Raw genomic sequence first — 14,357 nt, forward strand, 5'->3', positions numbered from 1 at the left:
ATGATTATTCCTAAAGGATTTAATTTTTCCCAATATTGTATTTAAAACAATTTGACCCAAATATTCCTGTGTTTTGGAGGTGACTACGTGTTTAGTGTGGGAATAGAAAACTGAATTATCAGACCTGCTAAACAGTTGGAAAAATACAGTTGGAAAATTGCTTTTGTCGATATGTTTTCCATTTGTTCCCTTGTACAAATACATAAGCTGTAGTTGAAAAATAATATCTGTAATGTTAAAACTAAAGCACAGAAGCCACAAAAGTGTGGAACTAAATAAAAATTGCATCTAACTTAATATTGAATAGTCATTGAGCTCTTGAGTCACTGATGCCTATATAATCAACTGAAATTCATTAGCACTTGTCAAATGATCCTAGAATAGATTTTTCTATTATGTTGATGCATGGCACCAGTAGTCTGTTAATTAAGGAAGAATACCTGAGTTAGAATACTATTATTTAGCAATATTAGTCAAAGATAAGTATATCTTTAAATAGCCTTTAAAAGTAAGTGTTAAGGAAAATTTCAATATCAGTGAGGAGCCAGTCCTTGTAGTTAAATACTCGGATGCGGGCCTTCATGATGTAAGGGGGAAGGTTGAATCTTCTTGGCATTTGCATTAATTCTGGAATATCTCTTTAACTTAAAGATCACAGTGATACAAAACTCCTTCCAACAACAGAAGAAGGGAAAGAACTTCAGACAGCTGAAATGAAAACAGAAGATTTTAGAGAAAATAACAAGCTTGAAGTTGACAGACTATCAAACTGCCAGGCATGTGAAAATGACATCTCTGTAAGTCATAGGAATTATCCTCAACTGATTCCAGAAAAGCAAGATCAGAAAACAAATCAAACCAGCTTGGACACAGTAAAAACTCAGGATGTTGCAATCCAGACAGGTCCATTGGATAGCAATTTGGAAAGGACTACACAGAAAGAAATTATTGTACCTCAGGGTTGTGAATCATCCACATTTAGAGGACTGGTCCCTCAGCACAACACAGATATAAACAATCCTCTTCTTCAAGTGATGGATGGAATACGAGAGGATGAAGATACTTCTACGGAACAAAATCTTGAGAGACAAGAAGTTAACAGTGAAAAAGTCATTCCCATGAAAGATCAGAGTCACGTTTGTATAAATGGCAGTAATCTTGCTTTGCCAGAAACAACTGCAAAAACTCCTGATGGTTCTCCTGTAAAATGTCATGCTCTATATAGACAGGACACCAAACCTAAACCCAAGCCCGCTAATGAAATTACAAGGGATTACATACCAAAAATTGGAATGACTACTTATAAAATAGTGCCTCCAAAATCCTTAGAAATAATGAAGAGCTGGGAATCAGAAATTCCATCGGATTATAAGGATCAAGAGGTATCTACTTTGGAAAACTCTCTGAAGCATGAAGACCCCAAAGAATTCACAGTGAAAGCTGAAATTCCTCATCTTCCAAAAAGTGTGGGTCATTCACAGGCTGGTTCACAAAATGAACCTGCAGCAGCAAATGATGTGCTGCACAGATTGAACAGCATTTCTGAACGTGTTGTGACATCTGGAGCTGAGATTATTACTGAGGGCAATTGGACAGAAACACAGTCTTCCAAACAGCGTGTCCCACTGATGCTAAGCTTGGATAATACAAATCCTTCTTCTGAGACTCAGGACAAGTCAAGTGTATTAAGTCCTACAACAAAGCCTAGTTCTTTTTATCTGCAGATGCAACGAAGAGCTTCAGGTCATTATGTGACATCTGCAATTGCCAGAAGTACAGTTTGTGCTCCTAATTCCATTCAAAATGAAGCTAAGAATACAGAGATGGGAAAAAAAATCTCATCGCCTGATCCAACTTCTTTGTCTTTACATAAAACAAGTACTTCTCCTCCTCCAGCAGATGAAGAAAAAGTTGATGATGGAAAAAAAATTGAATCTTCCACTTCTGCTGTTAAAAGCAATAAACCTCCAAGTTTTCCCTCCTGTCCACCAGCACCATTGAACCTAAGAACTCTAAGAACTTTTGCAGTTCCAAAGCCGTACTCCAGTTCGAGACCATCCCCTTTTGCTCTTGCTGTCTCATCCGCAGTCAAAAGGTCACAATCATTCAATAAGATGCGTACAATCACTAGCCAGGCACCAAAAGAGGAATTTCCTGTTGAAGTCTCCTCTGCTGCTTCAGCAGCTGAATCCTCCTCACCTACCTCCGTGCCTCAAGTGAAAAATCCTTCCTTACAGACCATAACAGGGGGGTCACAAAATAGTCTAATGAATAAGGTAACTATCTAGAGGCTAGTCTCTGAACTGCTCCCTGACCAGCAAGTGCTCTATTCATACAGTGTAAACACCTTGTGGTGTCTAGCAGTAGCACAGCATCATAATGAAATACAGGAATACAGGGAACGTTAAAGTAAAAACCTCATTCAGATTATTTAATATTATTATTTCTTGCCTAATTAGCATCCCCTACTTTGAAGAACAGTAAATTAAATAGAATAATTTATACTATGTATACCTGTTTTTATGTTCAGAGCGGTTATGATTTGTTGTTCATGGTTCTGTATGTTGATTTCTTAAATTTAATTGAGTAGTGTAATCGGTTTGGCTTCAAGTGATCATGGCACAAACACAACTTGAATGGGGGTATAAAATTTTGCTGGCATAATTATCTGAGGAAGAAACTGTGCTATAGTGGAAATGTCGCTGATCTCTGAAATCTTAAATGAAGCAAACACTAGAACGGTGGCAGTTTGATATACAATCTTGTGCCAGGTTGACTTAGTTTTCCATTTATGACTAACTCAGATTAAAGGTTTTTGTTTTGCTTTTCCTCCCACTTCCTTCCTTTATAGAAAGGCAGCAATGTGAATACTGAGCAGAGGAGTCAGGCGCAGTCAGGTGCTTCCACTGACCACCCACCCCCTGTCACTAAGAGACAAACCGCGATGACGTTCCAGTGCTCTGACCCAGAACAGATCCACCAGAGCTTGCTGGCTGCAATCCGCTCTGGAGAAGCTGCTGCCAAATTGAAAAGGGTGAGTTTTCATCATTGCATCCATAACAATGAACTCGTGGTACTTCCTTCAAAATTACCATATTAATGCCTGACACTAAAAGTAGCTAGCTGTGGCACAAAGTGCTGCCAGGACATCTCTTAACAATGGGAAGGGAGGTGGGGAAGAGAGTTCAGTTTTGCAGAATAAACTGGTGAATGCACACGCAAAGCTTCATATGTCCATATTTTCAAGCAGTACAAATCCAATTGGAAATCTTCCTAAAATGAATTATAAATCTCTTAAGTTATCAATTAAGTATCTCTTTCATAAAATCAGGAACATATTCAATTATTTGCTTGTATTATATGGTTTGAAGTGGTATGGTTTTAGATACATGCTAAGCAGCTTCACCTTAGACCTGAAGTAGCTGCAATCTTTTGCAGGCAGATAACACACAGAAGTTCTGAAGATGGTATTTTTCTACTTATTAGACTCTCTCAGGTCCTTAATTCTTAAATGTACTTCAAGCCTCATGCTGCTGTTTGGTATCATTAGTAAGATATTTCTCAATGTTTTGTCAACAGTCCTGGTAGGACCATCTTCCCCTACCCCCCTCAGGTTAAAACTGTGGCTTAATTTTTCTTTTCTCTCTCCTAAAATTCACCTATACTTCTCTCACTGGGTAAAACATTGCACACTTCAAAAATCCGTATTGGTTTAAATTTGTAACCAGACAATTTAACAATAATCTCACACAAAGCTTTCTTGACCCAGCATTAGTATTTTGCATTCTCTATTGAGGAATAATTTCTCATTGCAGAAGGTTAAAGAAATTCAGTAGTTTTTGTTTTCCTTCCCTTTCCCACTTGAAAGAAACAAATGATGTGTGGTGGGTGGATGTGAGGGGTTTTTTTGGTTTTATGGAAGTCTTTGATTCCCTAGGGTCAAAATTTCTCAGTGGATGGTCAAATATTAGAACAATCCATTTCATACCTAAGGTTTTGTTTCAGTGTAGCACTGCAACAGCCTCTCTGAGGCTTGTAGACCTCCCATCATTTCTACACTGAATAGGAAGATTCAGTTTCCCAGAAAGTTTACAAGCATGCTCAAGTAGGTTTTGACCCCTAGTCAGTAAGAGTGGTAGATAATACACTGTATTATTACTTCTAACTACATGTCACTAACCGCAGCCACTTCAAAAACAGGATAAGATTAAGAAAATGCTGTATTGTTCAGAGTGACTTAGAGGTCAAATGTATTTGTTCTACCAGTAACATTGTTTGGATTTTTTTTATTAAGGTGTTGGGTTTTTTTCTCCAATGCATAATTACATTCTGAATAATACTGAACTTTATTTATTTTGCATAGTGTGTGAACTTTGGTTTTTGATTTTTATGGGAAATATGCATAGGCATGGCTGTTGGCACAGTAGCTTGTAGTTGTTTTAAAAAATAAAGCTCATAATATGCTTTTCAAAATTCAGGAAGTCTATTTCTACTAGAAAGAACACAAAGAAAAACTTCATTATCTGGTTATTCATTCTTTTCCAATAGAAATGTTCTTAGGGTAGATTTGACCCATATATCAATCTAGGTACAAGAATGGCATGGGGAAGAAGAGAGAGATGATGATTGAAGTCCTTTTTCCCCTCCCTTTCTCTCTTATGGGCGGGAGATGTTCTTTCTCAGTATAGTATCTGTTAAGACTGGGGATGAGGGGAGTGCTATACTTTTTAAGAAGAAATTACAGTAATGAAGATGCTGTAAGCATAAAGAAAAGCATTCTGCAACACAGACACCTGAAACAGGCTTAAAAAAAAAACAACCCTGAAACACACACACAAAAAAGGCAATGAAGAACCCACTGAAATTTTGCCAAACTTAAAATTGTACATGCTGTTCTCTTCACTCTTACCCAGAGCACATATGCTGTGGTACAGGTATGTCTGACAGCAGAAAAGAGAGGGGTTTTGGCCTATGGTAAATTTATTAAAAACATGGATCTCATTTTATGTTTAACATGGAGAACTGGCAGTAGTAGGACAGAGAAATTAAGCATTTTGTATCAATAACTTATTAGCACCCAAAAGTGATTTCCAGTGTTGAAAGGACTTTTTAAATGCATTCACCTCATAGCTTCCATGCTGCACTTAGTAAACTGAGTAATAACCTGATCCATTTGAATTGTGAAAGAGGTCTGTCAGGTGCTTGCTTCTCTTTTTACCTCTTACCATACTCTCCCTTCTTTCAGCTATGCGAGAGAATCATTAAAAAAATAAAATGCTGGCACCACTAACCAAATTCTTTATTTTTTCCTGTTTTACTTAATGCATTGTGAGTATGCAATGCTGAGATCTGTGGCCTTTTGTGTTGCTGGTCTTTTCTGTTCAAAAGGGCCCTCAGTAACTACTAACCTAAAATGGGTCAAGTGAGGTTTCTCTTTAACCATTTTTCTCTTCAGAGCATCCACAGCTCCCATTAATTCCAATTGGAGTTGTTGGTTTATGCATAGCCCCTGAAAATCAGGTCTTTGCTATCTATCCTAAAAGTTATAGTTCGCTCCTGATAAAAGAAACATTATCATGGTATAAAGGAGTGTTAGAAGATCTTGTAAGAAATCAGCTCTATTCAATATTTAATAAAAAGTGTTTGGTTTAGTGATGTTTTTTAAAGTATTTCTTTGCAATCGAGTCTGGAGAAGGACTAAAAATTATGCATGTTTTGAATAGTTACACATGGAATTTTTAGACAGGATAAAATATGTTTTTAAGTAATTTCTTATGTTTCCATTTCTGTAGCATATGTGCTTTGTTCAGAAATCATATGAGGTCTTCCATTGCAATAAGAAAAACACTATCTGAAGTAACAGTATTTCTGTTTCATTGAAGTAATACTGTGTAACATACTACAGAGAGCAGAATCTGAAAAATTAGGTTAATATTTCTTTTCTCTTTTTTTTTTTCTCTTTTTTTATCCACCCCCCCCACCCCACCTCCAGGTTGGTCCTCCATCAAACACCGTATCTGTCAATGGAAGAGCCAGGCTTACTCATTTGTATTCCACAGAAGCAAAAGCTAATCACTAGATATTATATCAAATATTTTGCACTTTACTACTGCTTCATAGGCCAACTTAATACTAACTACAGATTTTTGAAAGTGTAAATGCAAGTATATGTTAATATATTTTTGTCAGTTGTTATAGGATTTTCAAGCTGGGTTCTTTGATGCCTTGGAAAGATTAGTAGAGTATGTAAATTATGGTAATATTTTGCCTTTTTCTCTTTATAAAGCTGACTATGCTGCTAAAAAGGTTTAAGAGAAGGTGCAGATGAGCTTTGCTTATGTTAGAATGAGAATCAAAAATTCTTGATTTTAGCCTTCAAGACTGAACAATATGTAGCACTATGTTGAAATTACAGATTTAAAGCAATCTAAGAATTTTAGATCATTAATTTTCAATTGTGTATTACTTTAACAGATTGTATGAATATAAATCTATCACATGCTGCCTCCATATTACTTTGTTAAATTAAATTTGTAATTAGTAGAAAATCTCTAATTATATGCAATACTGTTTCTGGTTAAAAAATAGATGGTTTTGTTCCTTCAGCTGAGAGTAGTTGGGATAAGTTTTTTGATTTTTTTTTTTTATTTTTTTAAAATCTCCTTTAATTTTTTCCTGGTAGCACACAAAAAAAAACCCAGGACATAAATTATTGGAATTTTTTGTACTACTTAAAAACTTTTCTTAACAGTAGCACTACATGATGTTTCTCATCTACTCTTTCAGTACCTGTATATAGTGTTTACCTAGCACTCAGATAAGCAATACTTTTTGTGAACTAGAGATATCTTAAAGTAGTCATCAGCATATAGTCACTTAGTGATAAAATGCAAATTCCAGTTTTGATACTTAATGAAATAGAAGAAGATTTTTTTCACTGGAAGTATGACTAAAGAATGAATGGCTTTGGACTTATCCATGTAAAATATTTTAATCTTAAAACAGCACAATAACACACTTACAAAGCATTCTTGTGTCTGAGAGTGTCTATTTATAGATTAAGCATTAAATACCAAAATGGAATATATATTAAAAGAAAATGCTTCATGTTATATTTTATCTATTTTGCATTTCTTGTCAAGGTTATACATTTTGGGGAGAGGGGTGGAAATACAATCACACACTCATGATGAAATAGCTAGATTATGGATGCATGCAGCCAGTGCTAGGGTATTTGCCATATTAAAATATTTTCTTGCTGGACTTGATTTAAATAAAAGTAATTGTAGTTTCTATTCTTTAACAATATATTTATTTTATACTTTAGAGACATTCTGTAACTCAGTTTCAGAAACTGATCTATATGTGCATTTCAAGGGCATATTAATGGTTTGCTGCCAGGTTTTTGTGCAATAATCTCAAAGAGGTCTCATTACTTTTCTAGTACAGATACAATTACTGATCACAAATAACAGTGTTAACTTAATGCTGAAACCCTTCAAGGAACGTTTTAGTAAATAAAAATTCATAGAGAGAGCTGATGAACATTTGTTCACTGCTGTTCTCTCCTATTTTCTCTCCTATATCTTAGTCCTCTGTCAACATGTATTGCCACTTCCTTCTCTTCCTTGTTCTTGCCTCCAATTGAGGGCTAATTCCAAGGGCGGGGGGAACCCAGAAGGTAGTTCAAAAGATCTGTTTCAGGGTCTGATTGCAAAACAACGCTTCATACTTCACTTGAAAATGGTAAGATGGAAGAGGTGGGCTTTTTTCTAGTTTCTAACTGGGGCTCACATTCTAGATTTCATGTCTTAAGGGACAGACTTGAAAATTGTAACTCACTCCCAGGATTCTAGCGTCTGTGTTCATTGTGATATTTGAAGTCCATGTTTCAAGCATTCCTATACAATATGCGATCTGTAACTGACACAGAGAGGTTGCACTGCGAAAGGAATCTCCTTGTTTGTACTTTGGGTGGGAGGGAGTTACATGTTTTTTCTCAAACCTTTGTATTCTCTGCCAAGGTGACCAAAGTTATTTCATAAGACTAATTTAATCTCCACCTGTGGAGATTAACAATACAAGTCTATGTGACATTCCACTATTTCAACCAAATCGGTGTAGTCCAATTATTCTGGTTTGGTGAAAAGTTCAAATAACCATGGTTGGTTGTTGTTTCCTTTGGTTTTGACTACAAAACTATACTACTGTATGTTCCTTACTCCCATATGTTAAAAGTACGTTGCCCTTTTGTGTGAACTCCTGAAGGCAAATATCATCTTATGTAACAGATATTAAAACTAAAAACAAATTGCTTGAATTTTAGGGTTTCTTGTCTGTGTAATTGAACTTGCTTGATAATTAACTGAAATGTCTACAGACACTATAGTACTGTGAAACCCTTCAATGAGATTTTCTGTTACTAGCTGGCAACATTGTTTAGCAAAACTTTCTCTTTCACCCTTCTTCCAACATTATATATGTAAGACATTTTAAAATCTTGCTATTGTGTATCTAGAGACTAATTATTTCTTATATTTTATTAAATTCTACCAGAAAAACTCTTGTTGATGAACTTGACGTTTATTCATTGTTCAAACAAGAAAACATTTCTGCTCAAGTAACAAGTAAGTGTTTCTAGCAACTGCAAGCCCAAGTTAGCAGTAAATTTTTGTTGTGGATTCCTTGCGTGCAGGGAAAACAGACTTTTTTGGGGGGCCTGAGAATACTTACAGTTTGGGCAACATGTATCACAGATGTCTTCCAACAGAAGGTAACTAGTTAATGCCGTACAACTTACAATCCCCTTGCTGCTTTTGAATGGCAAACTGTTTAGGAAAGGGAAGTCAGGATATTGCAGTAAGTGAAATAATGCAATTGTGCAGACAAAATAGCAGACCCCAATAAAGGTGTGCTATGTCTTAGTGTCATGAGTTCTTTGAAGAAGCAGCAGATATCCACGTAGCATAGTGGCATCTTGATCTAGTTCAAACTTCAGGACTTTTAAAGGAAGGCTAGAAGAGAAAAAAAAAGATAGCAAAATTATCTCATTAGTTATTATAGATGACATAATTTTTCTTTATTCTACAGAAGAACAAAATTAAGACTACAGATGTACCTGGAGAAGGGAGCAGTTTTGCTGGGAGAGCATCACCAGATAATATTTGGAAGTATTCTTGTGATTAGAGGTTTTAAGGCAAAGGCAAGAGCTCTCATACTTGCAGCTGAAAGATGTTAAACCACTGGATGTCTCCATTTTGGGGACATATATTTAGTATTCACTGCCCTAGTTTTTCCCAGCTACTTGTGATTTGTGCCCTAGCATATTGTAGCATACAACATGAAGATCTCCAAGGAAGACAGGAAAATGACATGGATATGGACCAAGAGGCAAGGGATCACACACACTAGGTGAAGGATGAGAATATAACATAAGAGCAGCTAATGCTTTTAATTTTGTTTGTACAGGCACCTGTTACCAGCCAAAGCAAACATTTTCAGTTGGAGATGGTTAGAATCCCATTTGAATACACAGTTGCTGACAAGGTTGAAAGAATCCTGTTAAACAGAAACAAGAAAAGATGCTGTTGAGCAGTAGGGCGTATATCCTTGAATGCTTGGCCAGAGTGCATCTATCAGATGTTGGACAACTACAACTAGATTGAAGAGTAAATGTAAATGACTGAAGTTGATGGGTTGGTAGCCACGCAAATAGAGCTCTTTGAAGAAGGGAAAATGTGTCTTAATTTAATTGTCAATGTCCGTGTTAACAATGTGAGGCTGAAGTCAAAATAGTGTGTTTGGACCAGAGCTGCCATCTTCACAGGCATGACAACTGTTTCTGGATGCTGAGAATTCAGAGGTGCTGAGGTTCAGAAGCTACGATGTTCTGTTAGCGCTTGGCTGCTGACTGGATAGCTGAATCTGAAACAGCTTGTTATAGACAGATTTCTTATGAAGTCTATCTCAATGATAAAGCAAAGCTGTAGCACTAATGGAAATGCTTCACAGCTTTTAATTGAAAATGATGCTTTCTATGTGGATTATTTTATACAATCCAACTGAAAATCACAGCTAAGGTGGATTTTTTTTCCTTTAAAATTTCTGTTTAGGTAGCTTTGTGAGAGGGAAGGTGTCCTTGTTAAAATGACATGAAATTTGCAAGTAACAGGAAACTACACTTTTAAAAAATACTTAATTTCTTTTTGTCTTCCTTGCAAGAGCTACATGACATGGTAACTAACACAGAAACTGTGTGTCAGTAATCTATCACAATGTATTGTACATAAAGTTGCATTATTTTTTGTCAGCTGTTCCTGCTTGTGAACACAAGCACCTAACACCTTAACATTTTTGGTGTGTATATGTCTTCAAGGAGCAGATTTGGAAGAGATGTATAGTTTTTTTCCTTTTAGCTGTATTAAATCTCTTTCACGTAATGGTACAACAGCTAGTGTTTAAGTGGAAGACTAGAACACTTCCTTCCCCCCTTCCTCTATCCTCCTGGAAGGACCACTAAAACTGTTAATGGACTCAGTTATTCCTAAATTATGCAAGACACTTAAGAGAATAAAATTAATGGGCAGGGAAAGGAGAGGAGATGAGGTAGAGAAAAAGGAGTTCTGCTTTTCTTGATCTGGAGAAGCACCACTTCTGTGAGGACAGGCAGAAGGATATTTCTGCTCCTCCCCTGTTTAATGTATAAAGGAGTAATCTTCTACAGGCAAATTATCAGTCAAGGAATGACTTCATTTGCTTCCCAGTGGAAGATGTTGAATGAATTTGGTATTCTTCATCAGTGTCTTCCAGTAGGAAGTGCTGCTTCTCCCCCCACCTTTCATGATTTATGTTTTCTGGTTTGGCTTCAGGGTTCTACAAATATTGTACCATTTTGGAACATGTGGGTACAAGCCAGAAACTAAAAGCTTAACTCTGAAAGCCTGATAACTTGTGATCCCCGTTCATGTAATCACTACAATGATGGAAATGCAATCCTGCGCAGGACAGGCATTGTTTCACATTTGCTAATACACCTATGAAAGAAAATCTCTTAGCATTGGAGAAAAGGAGAAACAACTGTACCTGAAAAGGACACTAAAACTAGGAAATTTCAACTACATCTATTGGTAATCATTATTTCAGAGTGATTGTGCATGTATAACTTAGGGCCTGGGAGTAACAAGGGCTGTATCTCCAGCAGAAATAGATACAACTCCAGTGCCAAAAAGAATCCAGAAGAGTTGGATTTGCTAATTCCTTTGTGAACTTCCCAAACTTTGAGAACGGTCTTGTGCCAATAACATATTATAGCCAATGTGATTATACACAAATGCCAGTGACATTTACTAGCTACCAGTTTGTGATGGTATAATGAGTGTATTTTTAGTAGCTGTCCTGTTGATATCAGCTGCTGTATGTGAAGAACAACTGTCTTCTCTTCCAACAAATGATCTGTTTGGTGATTTCTGAAGCATTAGTTTCCATGAGTGCATGGGCATTTGCAAACAATGCTTAAAACAGGAGTTTAGGGGTAGGGTGGGAAGCTAATTCTTAGGTTGCTCCTTAGTCATCTGAATACTCCTCAGAGCAACTGGTAAAATAGATGAAGAGGCTGAAGAAAACTTAATCAGAGTGGAAGACTAGGCATTTCTGAAGAATACACTCTAGTCTTGCCTTACATGAAATGTAAGGCAGCATTGTTTTGTTATTTGTATTAATAGTGATCCACTTTCAGTAAAAAGTGGGCATCAAGAGGTGGGGGAGGTTGGGGTGAGGGAGAGGAAGCTTCAAGATCAATGCAGTTGAACTCCAGAAAAAAACCACAATTTGCTAATGGACCATTCCTTTTATTCTTCCATTGGAGAGAATAAACTGAAATACCTAAAATTCAAAGCCTTAATCTTTGATTTCATTGGATTGGCATGATTCTTCATAGTATACCTAACTATGTGCCATGTATGAATTAAGTATCATATTCCCTTGGTTATTTAGTGGCAAAAAATGGAGATCACAGTGTGGAATGTTCAAAAGTATTTACATAGCTATCAAACACTCACAGATTTAATCTTAGGATTTGTCTGCATTTTTATGCAGCTGTGGTATCTAGTTGCATCAGGTTATGTGAACTGTAAATCTGTAAAAGTCTCCTACATCTCAGTTTACTGTGAAGATAAGAATTTGCAGGGTGCCAAGAAATGCTCATTAAATATTCCATCAGTCTTCAAAGTTTCAAGTTAAACTTTAAAAATAGAGCTATTGTAAGTATAGGGGGTTCTGCTTCTGCATTCTCTCATGCTCAGAGAATGTCAAAGCAATGAGGCATCACCTTTTTTAGTTCTAAGTCTCTATTTGGATTTTTTTTTAATCTGAATATCATTTTGAACTTAAATGTTGAACAAATGTGTAATTGTTAAAATGTTTTAACACCTCTAAGTGTGAAGGATCCCCAGATGTTTATCACTATATAATTAGGTGGACCTTATCACTTTATTAATGAAATACTGACACTTAAGGTATACAGTGGCTTTGATTAGAGGCATTCCCTTAATAAACGGACTAGAACAGCACCTGAGGATGTCCATACCATGTCAGCGATGCTTGAAATATTAAAGTGTTCCTGCTTTAGTAGTCATGGCTCCTTTACAACTGTCTTTGGTCATTTTTAAGACATAAATTCAAGCCTGCTCTGATTTAAGAATGAGAACATTGTGTGCTGCTGGCACTAATGCGAGAGTAAGTGCTGCTCTGAAACTTGCATAACAAAGTCAACATCGCTAATATGAAAGCAATTAATTAACCATTAAAGCAACTTCCCACAGAAAGTTAGGTTTAGTCATTATTTACATTCTCTATGTGAATTGAGGTTTAACTTGATCACAAATTATAGGCTTGATGCAGAGACTTCTGCATGAGGTTCTACAATATTACCACTGCATAGGGTTAGATGGTCACAATGGTACCTTATTTTCATGTGGGTATCGGGTACCTGAATTCCTACAGGTAATAATGGAAAAAAAGAGAGTACTCCCATCAATGTGCAGATCAGAAAATTTTGTTAATTTTGAAGTAAGCTGATACAGACTCAAGGAGGGGAAAACATAGAACATAGTGATGTATTATAAATAGTGAGGTTTAAATAAAAAGACAAAACATAAGGTTATGTGAGTAATTTAAAGAAGTCTACCAGCTGACATTTTTTTGTTCAAATAAGGATTGGAACTCTGAAATACTGAAACTGAAGTCTGTGGATAATTGTTTCATACTTACCAGGTGGAGACTGTAGCATTAAAGTGTTGTAGAACAGTCTTGTACAAGTGTCAAAGGAAAGCTGGGTACAGAGAATATAGTTACTTAGAATACAGTATGGCTGGAGAGCTGATGTTTCCACCTCTACAGAACTGACTTTGTCATGTCTAGTGACTGAACAGAGCTCTTAGTCCTCCTTTTGTGATCTGTTTTTTATACAGAAGCAAATTTTAACACAGCAGGGTTTTCTAGTACTATTTACCAATCTGTAACACAGTAAGTCAAAAAGCAAAATACCAGCTACAAATAATGCAGCACCCTTTCTTGTACCACACAGAGGGTAATGCCACTTGTTTTAAGTCTTCCCTCTAAGTACTAAGCAGGGCTGACCTTGCTTAGCCTGTAATAATTGATATCATCATAGCCAGAGCAACAAGAACACACTAAAATACAGTACATATACAAGGAAATTCTCACAAGTGACAGAATAATTAAAAGAATGGGAATATTAAAGAATGGGCTTGCATATGTGATAGTGAATATCCAGAGGAGTAAAGGTGTTGAAGCATACAATCAGCTCAGGGCAGGGCGGGGAATTAAGTCCACAGAATCTGCAGTTGCAACTGCTGTTAAAGAATAAATCTGGCCAACAGTGACTATTTGCAAGTACTAGTGTACATAGTGTACTAGTGCTGGTGTACATTAACCATTAGTGTACTTATTAATGGTTAATATATTTCTAGTTGAAAAAATAATAAACTATAGTTGGATTCAGAATTTCATAATTCCTCCCCCCAGCTGTATGTGTGTGTCTGCCTGTTTGTTTACTCTCTTTTTTTCTTTCCCCCTATGTGGTCCTGAGTGAGAACTAAGACATGATGGCTACAGTCACACTTAATCTGAAGTGGTAAGGCAAGGACAAATGAATTTATTTTGCAGTTGCTTAAGGCTTTATATAGCTCTGATTTATCAAAAATACAGTGAAAAACATCTTTAAAATAGTTAAGCTGATTGCAGTTTTCTAATTGAAACACTTGAACTAAACAGGGAGATGGGGGCAGAAATGTGAAGAGAGCTGCAATTGGCCACCTTGGTTAAACAGCATGATTGAT

At 36.3% G+C, this 14,357-nt stretch overlaps 1 protein-coding gene across 8 annotated transcripts in view; it reads left to right on the top strand.

Annotated features, from left to right (window-relative positions):
* COBLL1 (cordon-bleu WH2 repeat protein like 1) overlaps positions 1-7,306 on the top strand; it is a 94,728-nt gene extending 87,422 nt beyond the window's left edge. For all 8 annotated transcript variants that reach the window (XM_075028553.1, XM_075028558.1, XM_075028554.1 and 5 more), the window contains 3 exons: positions 652-2,276; positions 2,852-3,034; positions 5,993-7,306. In XM_075028553.1, the coding sequence (XP_074884654.1) occupies positions 652-2,276; positions 2,852-3,034; positions 5,993-6,079 (1,895 nt within the window). In that variant the 3' untranslated portion in view covers positions 6,080-7,306. The remainder of the gene's footprint in view (positions 1-651; positions 2,277-2,851; positions 3,035-5,992) is intronic.
* The last annotated feature ends 7,051 nt before the right edge of the window (positions 7,307-14,357 follow it).

Source organism: Buteo buteo, chromosome 5 (assembly GCF_964188355.1).
Source record: "Buteo buteo chromosome 5, bButBut1.hap1.1, whole genome shotgun sequence".
Classification (NCBI taxonomy): domain Eukaryota; kingdom Metazoa; phylum Chordata; class Aves; order Accipitriformes; family Accipitridae; genus Buteo; species Buteo buteo.